This window comes from Lycorma delicatula, chromosome 4, assembly GCF_047948215.1.
Source record: "Lycorma delicatula isolate Av1 chromosome 4, ASM4794821v1, whole genome shotgun sequence".
Lineage (NCBI taxonomy): Eukaryota > Metazoa > Arthropoda > Insecta > Hemiptera > Fulgoridae > Lycorma > Lycorma delicatula.
The window spans coordinates 84057276-84076073 of NC_134458.1; the positions used below are offsets into that span (position 1 = coordinate 84057276).

General features: G+C 29.4%; 1 protein-coding gene across 2 annotated transcripts in view; it reads right to left on the minus strand.

Annotated features, from left to right (window-relative positions):
- Positions 1-9766: 9766 nt before the first annotated feature.
- mav (TGF-beta domain-containing family member maverick) overlaps positions 9767-18798 on the minus strand; it is a 43109-nt gene continuing 34077 nt past the window's right edge. For both annotated transcript variants that reach the window (XM_075363454.1, XM_075363455.1), the window contains exon 3: positions 9767-14607. In XM_075363454.1, coding sequence (XP_075219569.1) covers positions 13898-14607 — 710 coding nt within the window. In that variant the 3' untranslated portion in view covers positions 9767-13897. The remainder of the gene's footprint in view (positions 14608-18798) is intronic.

Consider the following 18798-nt stretch of genomic DNA (forward strand, 5'->3'; position numbering starts at 1 on the left):
TTTTTTCAGTATAATATCTCTTAACAATCCTCTTCTGTGGACCGACTACTTGGTCGTAGGAGTAAAAAGTTTAGCATGTATCTCGCGCGATGTTTATGCAAGGTTTTGAAAACATACATTAAGGATAAAGAAAATCTGTTTGAACCAAAAAATTCCTTACCGATCGCTATTTTTGGTTACCTATTCGACAGGAATTTCTCAGAAATCTAAGCGAACGGTATCGTATCCCTGATTCTCAAAGGTGATCAGACTTTTACTTCACAGCAAAGCCTTGCCTGTTCCCGAGATTACAGAAGAAATATTTTCATTTAAAATATCGATGTGAAAGTGGAGATTATGAAAAATACGAAAACGATACAAACATTGCAATAAAATCCGACGTACCGTTTTTTTTCACGAGATGAGCTTAACGTATCGGTAAGGTTAAACTTTAAAAAAAAAGCTGAACTGTTACGATCCGGATTTCAATATCGGATTTTACTTAATGATGTAGAAAATCTTAGCGATATTACTTAGTACTTCGCCGAAGAAAATAATTATATCTTTTATATCGATACTGAAAATCTCGTGTTCAATCAAGGCGAGCTCGTAAATCTGAGGTGTGACGCCTGTTTAAGTCCAAGTACAGTATAAAGCGGTCCTACTACGTATGGAACTCACATACGGTGTAAAGATATCGGTCGGTTATGATATCGATACGAAAAGGATATACGATGTTATGAAATAAGTTATTGAAAAAAATAAATAATGGGTAGTATAGATGGAAAGTGCGGATGAGTTAGAAGCGCTTTAATTAGAAATTTAGTTAGGAAACACCTATTGTGTTTTATTTGTGAATAGGACAGTCAAGATCGGGATTTATGTTATGTCATGAACAAACGATATAATTTAATTGCGGTGAAAAAGAAAACCATTCTCACAAGCTCCTAGTTAAATCTGAAAAAAAATATATTTTTGTAATTCCTTCCCATCAAATTGGGATTAATTAATTTTTTGTAACACCAGTGAAAAAAGGTCGTAATTTCCTGTACATTAGGAAAAACTTCCAAATGTAAGCGAAAGAAAAATTAAAGCAGGGATATTCATCCATCCCCAAACAAGGTGATTCGCCGAAGACGAATCCCGAGTGATGTAGAACTTAATGCTCTGATGGTATTTAAAGACACATGCAAACATTTTCTACGTGTCAGTGGATCACAGAATTATCAGAACGATGTAGATAAACCTATTAATTAATATTGCGCAACGATATGCAATTCGTCTCCAAAAATTCATTTCGGCCTCTCATCCGGATCTTTTCCTTTAAACTTCGTAGCATTAAGATTGAACACGATGAACGGTGATAGAAAACCGCTTCAGGAATGTAAACGGAGTCAAATGTACTAACAAATTACTGCTGTACATTAATTCGGGATGTACCTGAGACAAACTGCAAAAGCATGGACTAGGAAGTTTTAATGTCAGTACATGAAACCGTTTCCTATCTTTAGTATGAAAACAATTTTAATGCTTTATTTCTTTTTAATTGGGAGCGGTTGAAAATTTATAATTATGGAACTACAATCGGCACAAAACTTTTATGTAGAGATGGATGTTACACGTAGAGTAACATTACACGTTTCTATTTTTTTATCTTATTTTTTTCTTAATATCAGTGTAATAATAATAAAGTGAATGTTTTAATGATATGACTGACTGATATGATAATCATATGACTGATATGTTAACTTCATTTTTAGCTATTGTAAGGTCACTTTCGAGATTAAGGTTTTACGGTGTTTTTTTCTATTTTACAGAAAAACGATCGCGTCAGTTCATTACAGTTAATAATTTTTTAACCTTTATTTCTCGTTTAACAAAATCGTTCGTTAATTTACATGAACTTTATATTAAAATGATTAATCTAAAACATTTTATGAATTTTAATGAAAAAAGAGTAAGATTAAAATTACAGGTCAGTTATAAAAATAAATTTATAAAAGTAGTATAAAATCATTCTGTTACCATTAAGATTACGTCTAGCGGTGTAAAGTTAGGTCGTATAATACATCGATGTTGCTACATTGCTCCAGCCCGTAAATTCACTGCGATACAAATGTAAATATCATGGTGTTGCCAAGTATTTTCCTGTTTTGAAAATACTTTCCACCGCTTTATTTTGTAATACAAGATTTAATTATGTATATACTTAATAAAGTCAAAATTAAAACAAAATCTAAACGCCCTTGATGATAAATTAAAAAAAAGAACGCGTATGTAATATTTATAACGATTGATTTTAATATCATTATTATTTTAAGAAATTTAAGATAAATTCTGTCGCTAAGGAAACCCACTCGTCGGTATCGAAATCTAAATATAAAATAAAAACGAAAAAGTATTATTCGAAAAATTATTTTCAGTTGCAAACGCAGAATTTAGTAAATCACGCATTTGTAAACGATAAACAACACGAACATGCAGTGTAAAAGACCTGATTCATTGACATCTGACCGGATTAGTGAAAATGAAACTTTCGAACCAGAATTAGATCCTTATAGGATAAAATTGATTTAGAATGTAGAATAAACCATAAGGGTGGATTCTGAGCATGACATTTTATATAAATATATATATATATTATTCCTGGACAATGTTTTAAACCTATGGCTATACAGGACTTAACATAAAGTTATAAAGTGGTAAGAAATTATTGTACAGAACGCTTGTACTGCTGATTATCACCTGCATTTCGATGACATAACAATGATGTACGGTGTATTTGGTTCGGTATTACTTTTGCGAATAAGTTTGAGGTAAGATAATGATCATTTTTGGTGATACCGTTTTCGTAAATGACTCGTGTCTAATAGAAACTAATAATATACTAATATCGAAGAAAATGATTTAAATTTTGTTGTAGAACAGCGCAAATAAATTTTTTTAGTTTGATTTTATTATCACCCGTAAACGGTAATTAATATTATAATATTATATTTTAGAAGCGATGAGCTGTTCATGCTTTAGCCGATAGGCTATTCAGTCTTTAGGTTTGTAATCGTCGAATGGGAAACAGAATTCCACCGTATCGCTCCTAGGATGCACCTTCATCGACTTTGTAGACCCCGGCATCCTGAGCGTCGATCTTCTAGGGAACCAAGTACGACTGCAGAATCCAGAACGGAGAAAAGTGATAGTAAGGAACGCTTTGCCCAAGGAAGAATCGCAGCTCAACCCCTCCTGCACGAGATAAGTAGGGTCCGTTATCTTTTGAGGTGCTTTTTTCCAGACGGATGCACTACTCGCCACCGTACCGCCCGTGACCCGATGGATTGTCGAATTTTACCTGGCCAGGAATCTATTTTTTCACCCCGATTCGTGGATGAAAGTTAATTATAATTAAAATATTAAAGAAATCGTTAATTAATCTTTGAATTCCGAATCTGTTCCGGGCTTAGATGAAATAACGCGTAGATTTTTTTTAAGATAACGTATCGTTTTCATTAAAACATATATTTAATTTAAGTTTAGAAAAGGGCATTTATCCCGCTAAGTTCAACACCAATAAAATTATCCCCGTTAATAAAGTTGACTCTAAAGTAAAACCTGGTGACTTGAAATCGATTTCTTTAATGAGCATTCTAATATTTTAGAAAGCTGTATCAAAATGTAGAAACAATAAATTTAAAAAAAATGTACGTGATAAATAGGAATTAAACAATTATGTAGCTTTTATTTTTATTTCGTCGATAAAGATGCAGACATTTTTTATTGAATAATGATAGTGGACCGACTTCTAAAATAAAAAATATACTTTTCTGAAAATTTTCACCTATAACATTAACGGTAACCTCCTCCCATAAATTTTGTTCACGGACGGAGATAGGTTCATTCTCTCTTAAAGTAAGTTTTTATCTGCTTAACGTATAAACGAGGTTTACATTAAGTCGTAGTGGGCACTCTGTGTCGCAGGTTTAAATAATTTAGATAGATATTTTCAAGCCGAGTTTTTTATGGCGAGCGCCCGAATGACAACAGTAATTTTGTAGTGTTCCAAGCAAATATTACTCGTCAAAGTTTAGACAGCTCAAGGTGTGATAAGCGGCTGCTGGACCGGCAACTGGCTTTTTGCTAGCTACCGCGGTAAACTATCTTGTCGCGGTAAACTATTCCTTTCATTGTACTATTAGCAGTGCCGACACTACCTCAGGTAGAATTACTAAACGTCTATTTGTTTACGTTTTATAAACTTTGATTAGTAATAGATTTTATGATTATTTCTTATTTTCTCATCGATTTATTTCCTTCTTTAATATTATTGTTGTTATTTTATTTGTTTTTGCTGCAATATGTACTGATGATGATCGTTTAACAGTCGAAATGCTCATTGAGGTTTAGATTTTAAGTAAAAAAATTTTGTAAAACGTTAATTTAGTGTAATTTTATCTTCTGATTCATAGTATAATCTAGTTTAGCCTTATTATTGGGCACCGTTAGTATTAGCTTATTATTAAAGTAATTATGTTTATTAGTAGTGGAATTCAGGTTACTATCGTGACAACTATTAAGCGATATTTTTACTACAATATGTATACTCATTACTATTAATTTTTTCGGAATTATTTTTGTACTCTGGATTATATGAGCGAATTGTGTATATTTCAGATCCGTATTACATATAATAATACACGTTACACACAAGCACTAGTAGTCCTTTATGGCGCCATTTACTAAAATATTCTTTAAGATACAAAGTTTTACATAAAAAAACAACAAATATTATCTTTGTATCAAGAACTTTTACTTAATATTTATAAATTTCATTTTTGAATAAGTTATTTCGTTTTCCGTTTGATTAAAAAACCGCATTTTACTTTACTGCTGCGTTTTTCGAAGCAAGATTATAATTTTGTTTACACTGTAAGCACGTACGATGTTCCTTATTCTTAAGGAACATCGTACGCTGGCTAATAAAAACTGAACTCTCTCTCTCTCTCACTCTCTCACACACACACACACAAACTAAATTTAGACGGCCAAATATTCCAAAGTTTAAACTAATATTGTGCAAAACAATAATGTAATGTTACCAGTAAGTCGATAAATAAAATATAATTAAACAAGTAACGATCAATATTACAAACTAATGATATTTTGGTCGTATCGTTACATATAATGTCTATTGTCATTGTTTTGGGATAATAAACAAATAGAAGCAGTATATTATCGACCGAATACTAACGTCGATTGAGTACTAATGTCGATCGACTTAAATATATATATATATATTTATATATATATCACAACAAAACTTCTTTCCCTCCAAAATTAAAGAGCCACCGGAGAACGGTTACAAGAGTACAAAAAGAACTCACACTTTTCCAGAAAAGTGTATCACGATGAAGTTTCCGACCGAAGTAAAATTCGTCGGGACCAAATCCTTACAGGCGGTAAATACTTTGACGTTACTTGTGGAAATTTGATATGTTACGTCAACGTTTCCGCTATTGTATTTTCAACTTTTTTTTTTAAATCTGCGTTACGCTTAAAATTTAACCGGTGTATCTATTCATTACAGTAAAAAAAGTAATAAGCGTGCAAAGAATCGAAATATGGTCGGTTCAGATCCTCTTTGTTTTTATAAATATATCCCTAAATAACTACGTTTAAATACTTACATCATTCAGAACAGTCCGAGTAGATGCGATTTCAACTTTCTTTTTTTAAGATTACATTATAATTTTTGCGGGCTTAAAAGATTATTGTTATGAAACACTCAATGCTACTTATAAGTATGTAGATAAATGCCCAAAAAAATAAATTTTCTCTCGGCCGTTGAAAAATTTTCAACGACCGCAAAATGTTTTCAATGACATAAATAAATATGTTTTATTACTCGTTCGTTATTTGGACACCACTTCAAATTTTATTCTACGCGAAAGCAAAAATACAATTTAGTAAACATTAAAAACAGGAGGAACGAGTACGTATCGAGGTTGAAACCACGAACTACTTTTTTCAATCCCTACTTTTCGAATATGGACATCAACGGTCTGGAATAAATTAATTGATAGATAATTTGATCGGTTGTATTATAATATTTCGATCGATTTGCGTATTCTCGCTGTGTAATTATTGCGACAGTTGTGCTAGAGTAGAGTATGAGTGTAATTAAAAACGTTTAAAATAAAATACGTCTCAGCATAAACATAGAGTTACTAAAAAAACAAAATCAGGTAATTCACGTTCCACTCGTTTAGCGCAAGTGTAATCGTTAAAGGAAAGACAAGGCATACTACTTTTCATTTTCTGCAATTACGATGTCATTGATATTGCTACACAGATAGGAGAAAACAATATTTTTAACGGTTCGATTAAAGAACAATATAGTTCTACTTGAAATGTAGTGTGAATCTCTCCTGTAATAACCCTGAATTCTTTCCAAATATATTTATTAATTTTTTTAGGGAAGAAAATTTTTAATTAACTGAGTTTTCCTAATCCAGTTAATCATACTATAGTAATAATAATAATTATGAAGAATGCAAGGCGGACGGTCGACCTAGTTTACATCATAACATTTATATATAAATTTCATTGGCAGAGATCATTTTTGGCTTCACATCATACAAAACACTAACTTAATAAAACTATCGTTTCACAATGAAAATTATACGCAGAAAAAAAAGTAAAAGTCTAATTATTTTTCGATATTTTTATTTTAAAAATAATGGAAAATAAGATTTTAGGGAAGATGTTAACTTTCGTAACTAAATTATATTTCACACCGCCTCATTCTGATAAGACTGGGAAAACAATAAATTACTATATCTGTTTGCAAAAAGATAAATTTTTTTCTGGAAAAAAGATATTTGTGAAAACCCAATTCTTTTATAATTTTAGTCTTGCATATTAGGTTAATTTTTCTTCTTTTATGTATATGACCTAACAATAACGACACGGTTTTTGTAAAGGAATCGAATTTTGAAGTCATTAACTGATAACGGCTGTAGTACGCTATGACGCAACCGGATAGAAATCGATTCGAAATTGGTTTTCTTTGTAACCTTGGCATCTTTACCGGTTACATATTTTATTTTTTGAGACGTTCGAAGCGATGTGAAACCGTAAGGTTTTTTGTGCGTATTTGCGAGCTGAGGGTGCCTGACTTTACCCTGTAGACATAGATATGTCTGGCTTTTTCTGCAGTCATTGTATTGGAAACAAAGTATTCGGATAGGTAGCAGAGCTATCCCCATCGAATCAAGAGTGGAGTACGATTCAAGAATCTCTCCGGAGCAGGTAAAAATCCCGCTCATAATTGCTCAGGAAATCGAAATATTTTTACCTAGATCGGGAAGAACTCATTTACAACGAAAAGTTTAACTTACAGCGGCTCAAGTATATGTTGAAACGATTGCTTTTCTTTAAAGTACTAAAATGTCACTAGAAACCGGCTCTGGCTTCCTTAAGGAAAATCCTCGCCCGTCTCCGGAATAGCAGGTCGCAAGGAGTTCGTTCAGTTTATCGTCTTGTTCAGAACGGCACGTTACTTATTTCTAAGAAAAGTTACTGTGGAAAATAAAATCCCTTCTTCAAAACATACTGAGTGCAGAATATCGATGGATGGCAAAGTATTTAGTACTTGAACTCGATGAATTTGTTTAAGATGCATTAGATTATGGAAAAAGATCGACGTTTTTGTACGATTCATCTCAAGTATTTATTATGATAACTGAAAGTGAATTGTATACAGCGAACTGCAAGCATCAGTAATTCCTGGTAGTTTTTCATCCGATTTTAGACTTTAAAAAAACATTTAAACGAAGTTTAAAAGAAATATCATATTCTTTGCATAAATTTTAAGACAAAACTATATATAATATTGTTAATTTCGTAGTATTCAAATTAATTTCCATGCGCGTTCGATTTCTTTTATAAATTTTTTCGTACATTAATGTATTCGTTTTTGTAACGCTATCCATTTTTTCTCAAAATAATTCTGATGCACTCTACCTCCAACGCTGTTATCAAATTACTTTATTTAATTACCATCTTGTTTACGTAGGGAAAATTTTTCACGTCGCTTAAATTCAAATTATAATTTATAAACACCATTGTTTGAGATCGACACTTGTCCGATAACATTGTATATATAAAAATGTTCACTTTTTTTTAATATCTCCAGTTTTCGTTTCGTTTATATACGATCGATTAACCGTATACGCCAGAAGATTCTCGTGGGAGTACAGAATAGAAATACTGTGGAATGTAAATCAACAAAGCCGATCCGGGAACTTCTAGATGAAAGTTTTAGACCCCCACCGCGGAAGATAATCTTATACCTCTAGGATATATTTTACTTTATTAAGTACTTATACGACGAATACAGTAGGTTAAATCGGTGTCCTATATTTTGGTTACGCGACTTTGAGCGTCGTCTAAACGACAGCGTTTCGACGTAAACGTATAAACACAGATGTTATGCGAAGTGTCGGATACTCCTGCACTTTGTACTCTGAGGATTTCGCTCGTAAAAATTCCACTGCATGAAACAATTGTAAAATACACCAAACCGTGGAACCGTGTAACCGTGAAGGTTTACCGGTTATTATGCGTTTTTGTGTATTAAAAATAATTTCGATGCAAGTAAATATGGTCGTTGACAACATGTTACTGAGGAAAGAATTTTAAAGCGCTCAGATGTACTACTGACCTCGACACTCCTTTGTATATTCTCGATTGCGAATTTATATAGCTGTCTCACCTCTATGTCTCTCCGAGAAACGGTCTTGTTCATAAATTAGCTATAAATACTAAAAAGATACGGATGGAGGTATTATGAAAAAAAATTGCGATGTGTATAAATTTTATTTATTCTTTATCTAGATATTACATTTTTTAAAGATATTTAATTTTTATATTCGTTAGGCAATTTTTATAGGTATTATACTGAAATTTTTAGTATAAAATGTTTGGAAGAAATTAATGAAAAATTTCACAAAAAAATTTTTTAAGTGCTTAAAAGTCATCATCCTTAATTTTTTTTTCTATACAATACAAAAATGAATCTAAAATGTTGATCATAATACAAAACAAAAAACCTATCGATGCGTTAAAATACATACATATTAAGTGAAACTTATATGAATTACGGTTTATATTTATTTAAAAAATTAAATAAAAAATAGTAATACATTTAAAAAAATATATTAATGTAAAATATTTAACATCATAAATAATTTTTCTCATACATTCAATAGTCGATAACATTAATAACAGGCACGGAACAACAAAACAAAATTACATATATAAAATAAATACATATATTTATAAATATAAAATACTATAATACAATAATAAAATAAATTTACATAGTATAAAGTAACTAAATACAATAAAATACACTAGGAACTGTAATATTTTCCGCCTAAAAATTATAAAGTCAGAACGTAAAAATATAAATATATTTGTACTGTAGTAATTAAAAGTAAATCTAACTCGTACGAAGATATCAAATGATACTACGAATAAACAGACATTCACACAACTGTTTTTAATATTTCTGTTCTGTTTGTAAATACTTGTATGTGTTGTTACGACATTACGTTTTATGTAGCAATACTTTTGTACAGTGTTTTCTTGTAACTTTTAAACAAATAAGCCGTGTATCACAAACAAAATTTCAATTAAACTACTACGTTCAATTAAAACGTCGGTAAATTCAGTCATATATATATATATATATATATATATATATATATATATATATATATATATATATAATTCAGTGTGTATTTATATAAAGAAATAGTATCATACAGTTCATTAAATGACACACATATCTAACTAATAACGTTTAAACATCAAAATTATCTCGAAAAAATTTACTTACTAATTATTTTTTAGGATATTCACCAAATATGTTACATAATTTGTTAGGCTATTATTATACCTCATTTAACTATACTAATCGTATAACTCAATCGATTAATTATTTATTTAACATTTATAATAAAATCAGAAAGTTAACTACGCAATATAAAATAATTTCAACAATTTTCATCGGGGAGATGCTAAAATATCGAATTAAATAAATCTTGTAAAAAATTGTTTTATTTTGTAATATTTGTAATTTAAGTTAAAAATTAGGTATCAGCAAATATTTATAAATCGATTGAAAAAGTATATCTATTATCCTGCGCTCCAAGTCCGTAGCTTTCTACCGACCTCGTGTGCTACGCACCCCTTCAAACCTTTTCACCGAATAAGCTTGCTCGCCGCGTGTTTTTATTTATGTATTTAGAAACGTAAAAAAGATTTTAAAAATTAAATGCTAATTCAAATGTAAATGACTATAAAGAAAAGGAAAAAAATTCACAATATTTTTTTATATCAATGATGTAAAATATTCGATTTTTTTGGTCTACTAAATTTACCTTTTTAAAAAAACTGCCAAGGTGACATGTAACAGGAATGCTATTTTGTTTTGTATCGGTTAAAAAAGAGTTCTTAAAAATATAAATAAATTCATTTCGTTTAATTAAATCAAGTGTATTATACGTTTATTTTTTTTCAAAGATAGAAGAAATTACAAGTATTAGCGAACTTCTTTTAGTTGTTTTACACGGTTAAACGATCGACTGTTTGAAATTTTTCTTTTACCCGGACACTGCTTTTATACCTATGAATATATTTTTAAATCATTTATTTAATCATTTCAACTTCTAAATACAGATTTAATTTTTTTATAGTATTGTAATGCTATTTGATTTATTTTAATGAATCGATTTAATTAGGTAATACTCCACAAAAATAACTCCATCAAAAAAATTGCATTTGACTTAATGTTTTTTTTTTTTTTTTAAAGTAAGTAGAATATAATTTGATATAATCCGGTTTGTATGCATTACAAGATTTGCGCGTGCGCTCAAACACTACTAAAATATATTTTATTTGTTTAGTTTATCACTTTATTAAAAAAAAATTTATTTTTTTTTAAATTTACGTCAACCGTTAAATAATCGAGTTAAACTATGTTTATTTATATTTTCGTTTAAATTTAATATTATTTTGGATTTTATTTATTTTTATTTTATTCCAAGAACGTATTTTAGTTCAAATTAACTTTCTATGTTTAACCTTTCTTATAATAATAGCCAATACATTTGTAACATTTTATTTATTTAGAAATATATTTCTTTTAAACTTTTGATAGTTTTAAATTGTAATATTATAATAGTAGAACATGAATGTCGTAGTAGAATAATTTTCTATTTAAGAATAAATACATATTTTTATACATACCGATGCTAATTTTTTTTTAATAAATATATTTATATGTATACATATAGCACATATAAAATACCAATAAATTAATTATTTTACAAGTAACTATAATATTATATAATATTACATACAATATTTCATTGAAATTACTGTGTCATTTACATCGATAAAAGATGATTTTATACATACATATATATTTATTAAACCGCATATTTACAAAATCTTTGGTACAATAATGTAGTAACGAGTGGGAAATACGCATTATCATGACCTTTTTTAGCGATGTAGGAGTATTAATTGTACATCGGACTAAAATAGTCAAATTCTCAGCTAGTAAAAATGAAATGTCAGGGAGTGTCTCGAGGACGAAAATATTCATAAAGCGAATTCCTGGGTCACGATCGATTCCAAACTGCCACTTCGAGTTCTGGACTATCGGTATTCGTTAAATCAATTCATTTCAATAATCGAGTTTTGAAAAGGAGATGAAAAAATTGGTTGCGAAAGCAAATCTGAAATCAGACATGCTGTTAAAACAAAGTCCACAGTTTCTACGATGTGAAGGGAAATAAATGGAGAGGCTATTCTTTTACTGTTTTACTAGAAACGACCGGTTCGTTCGGTCTCGAGCGTTATCGGTATTTGTAGACCGCAATACCGAATGTTGACTGCAAAATTTAGTACAAAGTTTTTAGGTTCGTTGAGGTGCTTAGGCACCCTTCTGTTGAAACTTTATCTACATTTTAAAAATAAAATAAGTTAATTTTTTTTTTAATTACAAGAGGCGCGTGCGTTGTACTCTTGGGTTCAAAATTTTATAAAAATCGTACGATCTGTTTTTCAGAAACTTAATACTTAATAAAAAATTATCGTTTAATATTTCCGTGAAGATTTCTTACAGGTGTTAAAATTATGTCCACAAACATATTATTATTTTATATAACGACATTTTGAATTATATTATATATTAATACATTACGATTGGAAACGTCTCTTGTTATATTAATGAAAATAATAATTATTAAACGGACAAGTTTAAACGCTCTCTGGCGTTTTACAAACGGGTTTTTAATTAGAATTAAAATAAATAATTTATCAGGTTTTATTTTTGTTTCAATTTATTAAGATGTTTTTAAAATATACTTTTAAGACGCACTGATGTATTTATAAGTACGTCGCGTGATATTCAATTTAAAGAGATTAAATATAAAAAGCGTACGCCCAACTTAGGAAAGGAATACCACTGATAAAACCTCAAAAATAATTTTCTCAGTACAAAAAAAAAAATCGATGCGATTACGAATCAAATTAAAAATTTATTTAATTAGATTAAATAGGTTAAATAAACTAAGCCGTAAGAAATAAATTAAGCTATTTATTCGCTATTTAAATTCCGTAAATTTTAATGTTACATAAGTAGATAGGGTGAAGGAAATATTTCACTGCATATCGCCCGAAGAAACGGATCCAGACTAAATCGCATTATTTGTAAACGACCCTAAATAGAAAATGATCTACGAAAATGAATATGTACACATGCGGGATAACTGAATCGTTTAAATTACGCCCGAAGAATTTAATAATCTCGGTACACCTAACACGCATCATGATAACACCCACTTATATTTAGTAGTCCTTAAAGAATTGAAAAACGAAAAAACATAACTTTGTTTGCTGACGAAATAAGTAAGTAATCGTCATAAACAATCTGTTCAGTTATACAAACGATGTAAATTAACTCGTAAATATTATTCCATAAGTGTTCGTATTTTAATTAATAACTTATCGGTTATAATATAAACTCATACATAATTACATTCTCGACAACAATAATAATATTTATAATTATTTCAATCGTAACATTAACAACAATAAATTGACAAAACAAAATCTAAATAATACTTAAATCTACAAATATATATCACAGTAATCAGCAAAAAAAAATCTGTATGCTCGCTTACTAAAAATAATGTACAGGCGACATCAACTTTATAAGAACTCGCATTTTACAATAAATAACCCGTATATGTTTTAAACAGTATGATAAGTCGGTTATCATATGGAATCTTTATTTGTTCGTAAACTGAAATTATAAGTCTTCATACAAAGCAAATAATGGTAAATTAAAATAAAATATAGCGGAATTTAAGATTGTTTTAATTTTGAAAAATTCTAGTTATTTATCAGTATCTAGGTGTAGATGGACTGAGCTGTGGGTAACCGAAGAAAATATAAAAGAATATAATAACAAACGATGAGAAGTTTATTTTTGCTAATGGTCTTCCCAGATCGACAGCTCACGTCCAACCTCACCTACTTTATTAAACATTTTCTCCGTTGTTTATTTTAATTTTCTGCTTGTAAAAATCTTATTTCCTCGAGTCTTTAAGCTTATATTTCCTCGAGTCTTTAAAAAGGACTCGAGGAAATATAAATGTGTATATACTCAAAAAAAAAGAAAAAAAATATATATATATATTTTGAGTCGGTTTTGTTATATTACACAATAGAACTATTTTATTCTATATATTAAATACTGTAAACGATAAACGAGTATATGAAATTTCAATACGATAAGACTTTGGTATTGTGATTGGAATTTTATGAGGAATGTCCGAAGGTTTATTTTTTAAGAGCAGGCGCACTCGAGAACCCTCATATTTTTCCACGTGGATACCTTAAGAACGGTAGGGTCGTCTTCGTCCAAATGTAATATCTCTAAATCCGCTAGTTTACTCGGTGCACAGCAAGGTCTTGGAGCCCGTTGACGATCCTGTTTCCATATGAGACTCTGAAGAAGGGCGTGATGGTGCGCAGGATTGTAACGTGCGGGACATCGACCTTTACAATAACCGGCGTCAAAACTATACGGTTGAATAATAAATTCAAAGCCCGGCAAATCTTTAAAAACGACATCCATCGTGTGTCTACAGCATCTTTTTCTATGATTGTCTTTATAACAGTCGGTACGCGACGAGCGTTTCTTTCTTAAACCGGTATTCTCTCGAGTTATTATATTAAGATTAGGACCCGATGAAGATGCGATATCTCTCGGGTATAAACATCTACGACACGTTAATTCTACTCCTATGTGATTGCTGCCTTCTGTTAAACGGGTACGCACAGCGTCTGTCAAATCCAACTCTGTCCATTTCGGAAATTTTGACGGTCCGACTTTTCGACTTATTAAAGAAGACGGTACGAACCGTGTGCTTCCTAATATCCTGACACCGATTCTTGTACCTCCTTCGACTAGAATTCTTAACGTCGCTTGTTGCACCTCACTATCTTTGACTTTTTCCAACGAAAACCGAAGACGTCGATCCACCATCTCATCCGCTGAAAACAAAAATAAAAATTAAGTTAATACCGATTTCATTAGCTTAACGAGTATATACAATTTACATTTATATAACAAAAATTATCTAAAAAGATACGGTTCAGCTATTTTAAGAAATATTGGCATTTTTCTGCTTAAATATGAAATAATTTCATAGGGAGGGGGAAATTAAACGAATCAATTTTTCCCCTTCTTATCGAATCAGAAGCCGGCAGAAGACGTATTCAGTCGATTTATAGGGGCGAAAAAAATAAAATAATAATGCTGTAAATTATTGAATATAATCATCGACTCAACGTGTACGATTATATTAAAATCTATAGATATTTAATTAAGTTACCGTTGATTACAGATTTACAAAAGGACTGATTAATGCCGATCGGTCGAATTCGCTTAACAATTTTAACTGTTAAATAACTGTATATTGTTAATAGTTAGTGAAGAATTTTACACTTAATCGGTATCGAGGTACGAAACTCGCGCTTTCTCAATTTTTACTGAATTTTTTTCAGGTGATCGGAAATAACGAATGTTTTCCTACGTTAAACATTTATTACCTCATCCAACTCGTATCGGGTCTTTTAGTCCTTCGTAAACCATCCGCTTGCTATAGTTTAACGGTAAAGACTTGTGAATATTTTGATGTGAACGTTTATCAACGCCCTATAGTCAAATCCCGTTATAAACTCACGTAGCACAAATTTATGTCGGCCTGAATAAAAGAAAAAGAATGATGCCCAGGAATTCGGAAATATTTACTATAACTTGCGCGGTATACCTTTTTCGATCGGTTCGAAGCATATAATAATTAGCTTCATAATAAAGATAAAAGTCAATCCCGCCTACTTTTCGGTTTATCTATTTGATTACAACGATTATTATTAAAAAGTAAATAAAAAAAAGACCTATGGAAAAAATAGCTTTTTTTAACCGCTTTTTAACCTAACAAAATCTCTCAGAAATGATTGTAAAAATATTCTTAATTAATCATCTAATAGCGTATATTTTTTCATTGTCTTCTCCCATTTTTTTGAGGTTTTTTGAAATACTGAAACAGTTTTCCATTTATTAGTCGCTTAAAAAATAATACGTTTAAAAAATGTTTAAACGTGAATTATGACTGACTGAATTTGCTATTAATTGAAAAATTTACGATAACCCAAAAACCTTTGTACAAAAAGGCCAAATTTCACAATGACAATAAGAAAACGTTAATTATTATTACGCAGTTAATCGGCTCCCTGTTTTTAATTTTATTATGCGTTCCGTAAGAGTTATATTACTTAAGATAATATATCCGAAAGTAAAAACATTTTACTTTATTATGAACCGAGTTACTGCATTTCAAATTCATCGGCAAAGGTAAAGCACATCAAATATAAAGACCGATAAAATTAAAATCATGCATTTCAGTAATAAAATTATTTATTAGAAGAAAATTTCTTTTACTTTTTTTATTCGCTTAAAATACATAGCAAAATAACAAAATATAAATTTAGAATGCAAACTTAATATAAGATAATAATTATTAGATTAAAAAATCTATGTACATGCAGTAGATAGTAATTGTTCAAAAGGCTAAAAAGAAGCGTGGCATAACGTGGATTGGATAGAAAATTGACCGTTAAGAAGGGAAGAGGGGTTAATGTCATACAAACTTATTCGTTTTGTTGACAAAACAGTTTTTTTACACGACTGCCCAAAAAGGAGTGTAATGTTTTTAGGGTGTATGTATGAATGTGTATATGTAGGTATATTTGTTCCATCACAGCATTTCAACGGCCAAACCGATTTAGATATATGACCCCGCATTAGAATCCGTACGTTACGGGTAGTTCGAATAACTCTGCCTAAGTGCACCTTCAAAATTATTCAGAACTTATGCCGCTGGATCGTTAATGTCTTTTAATAAAGTCCTAGATACAATCTCACTTATTTAAATATTATATTATCGAATTTAAAAATGGTGTATATATACAATATTTACGTTTAAAGAATATTAATGTATTAATATTTAGTTTCACATTTTAAGTTACATATTTTACCGTTTGATTTACACTAACAATACTATTAAGAAGACGAAATATATAATATAAAATAGCTTTTCAACTCAACTAGATAAACAAATTTATATGCTTTACGTAATTAAGAAGAAAGGAGTTAAATAGTTTATTTATCATTAATAAGGAGGACATGAAACTGAACAACGGGGAGTGTCGTAGGCTATATAAATATGTTTATATGTATGTTTAATTGTAACTACAAGGCCAAAAAAATTTATATACGATTCTAAATGGATAATCAATAGTGTTTTCAGTATCGATTATTTGTATCGAAAATAGTTGTGTTTTGAGATCTGCTACGATATTGAATTAATTAATTACGGTAGTAAAATTTATTATTTTATTTTATAATTATTATTGCTGTTGTAATTTATTATTTATAAACATTTAACAAAAAATCATATACTTTTTTGACAGGCAGTATGTTCGATCATGTAAGCATTCTTTATTGCTAAATATTAACTAATAATCCCTTTCTTTTGTTAATAAAATAAAATAAATAAGATTAATAAATAAATACAGATTAATTAAGAAAGATAAGATTAATTAATAAATAAGTAAAAAAAATACAAATATAAAATATAAATAAAAATAATCTTAGCATATTTCTGAATAGTAATTATCCTATATTAAAGAACCATCGACTGCATTAAAAGATTTTTGTTGAGGGACAAAATTTTCTTATCGATGTAAGACCTGGGGAAACTAGACGACATTAAATGCCTGCTATTTCTACAACATGAAAAATATATTTAAACAAATTAAAATTGTCTGAAAGCTGATCGGTCGCCCGCTATTTTATTTAATAAAATACTGCATAACGATGTTTATCCTGTATTCCCGTACCTTGATTTCTTTTTTTTAGTTCGATTTACTTTTTTTTTTGCCCTCGTGTTTTTTAATTTTTATAATTGTATGATAATTGTATAATTGTATCATTTCTTATTATAACGTTAAATGACGAAGAGCGTTTTACACACACACACACGCGCACGCGCGCAAAATGAGTTATTACTTTAAATACTATTTCTTATCTATTTCTCGGAAGGGTATCCAATTTAAAAAATATTTTACATAAACATTTTTTCGAAATACCAAGTTTAATTCCTTACATTTAAATATTTTACCAAAATGCAGCCCCAGCAAGTAAATCCTAAAAACTATTTCCGTGGATGACAGCTCCCATTTGAAATTTCAAAAATATTCTATTCAAGTAATTGAAACTTTAATTCGCTTTAATTTTCATCTTTTCATCACTTAAAATTTGCTATTTAAATTGTATCCTCGGCTAGCAAATCATAAAAATCCTATTTTTCCAAAAATGATTGTTTTCACTATTTTCTAAAATTTTAGTCGATAACGTATAAAGAAATTTATTCTGAAAAAGTTCCTTTTATTAATTCGTCAAGTAAAACTTCGCAGTAACAGGCAAATATATTTGATAAATTCGATTTTTAAAAAACGTTAAAGAAATATTGAATTTTAATCGAAAAAAACTTTAATTTTAATCGTCTATAAAAAGCTCGACTTTGAAATTTAGCTTTCACATTGTAATTTTATAACGATGTAAAAGTTTATTTGTTATTTTTTAATATTTTATTTATTCATTTTATATCTTGTAAAATCTATTACGCAAATATGTTAATACTTAATGCACTGCGATATTAATGTATTCTTATCTCTGTAAAATATTATCTAAAAAGTGTAAAACGACAAAGAGAAGTAAGTTCGATATAGTATGTTAGGATATATTACCGAAAGCTTGTTTATATTGCCATGGAGTCGTTAATTATTTAGTTGCGTATAGTGTCGTCTGTCGAAAAGAAAAATTTGGTTTCTAATACACGTAATAATAAGTATTTTCTTTTTTTCTATGTATTAATAACAGCGGATTTAAATCGAACGCATCAAGATAAATTTTATGGCACTTATAGGAATTTTTAGATTTTTTAAATATAATAATTTACTTGGACGTTTTACAGGATGCGCGTGTGCGTGTAAGTCGGTCTAGAAAATTTATATTTTTTGTATAATTTTGTTTACTTTTGTTTTATTTTTATAAAGAACTAGATGTAAAAAGAAAGAAGTTAAAACAGAAGTTAAAATGACTTTATAATACTAGAAATA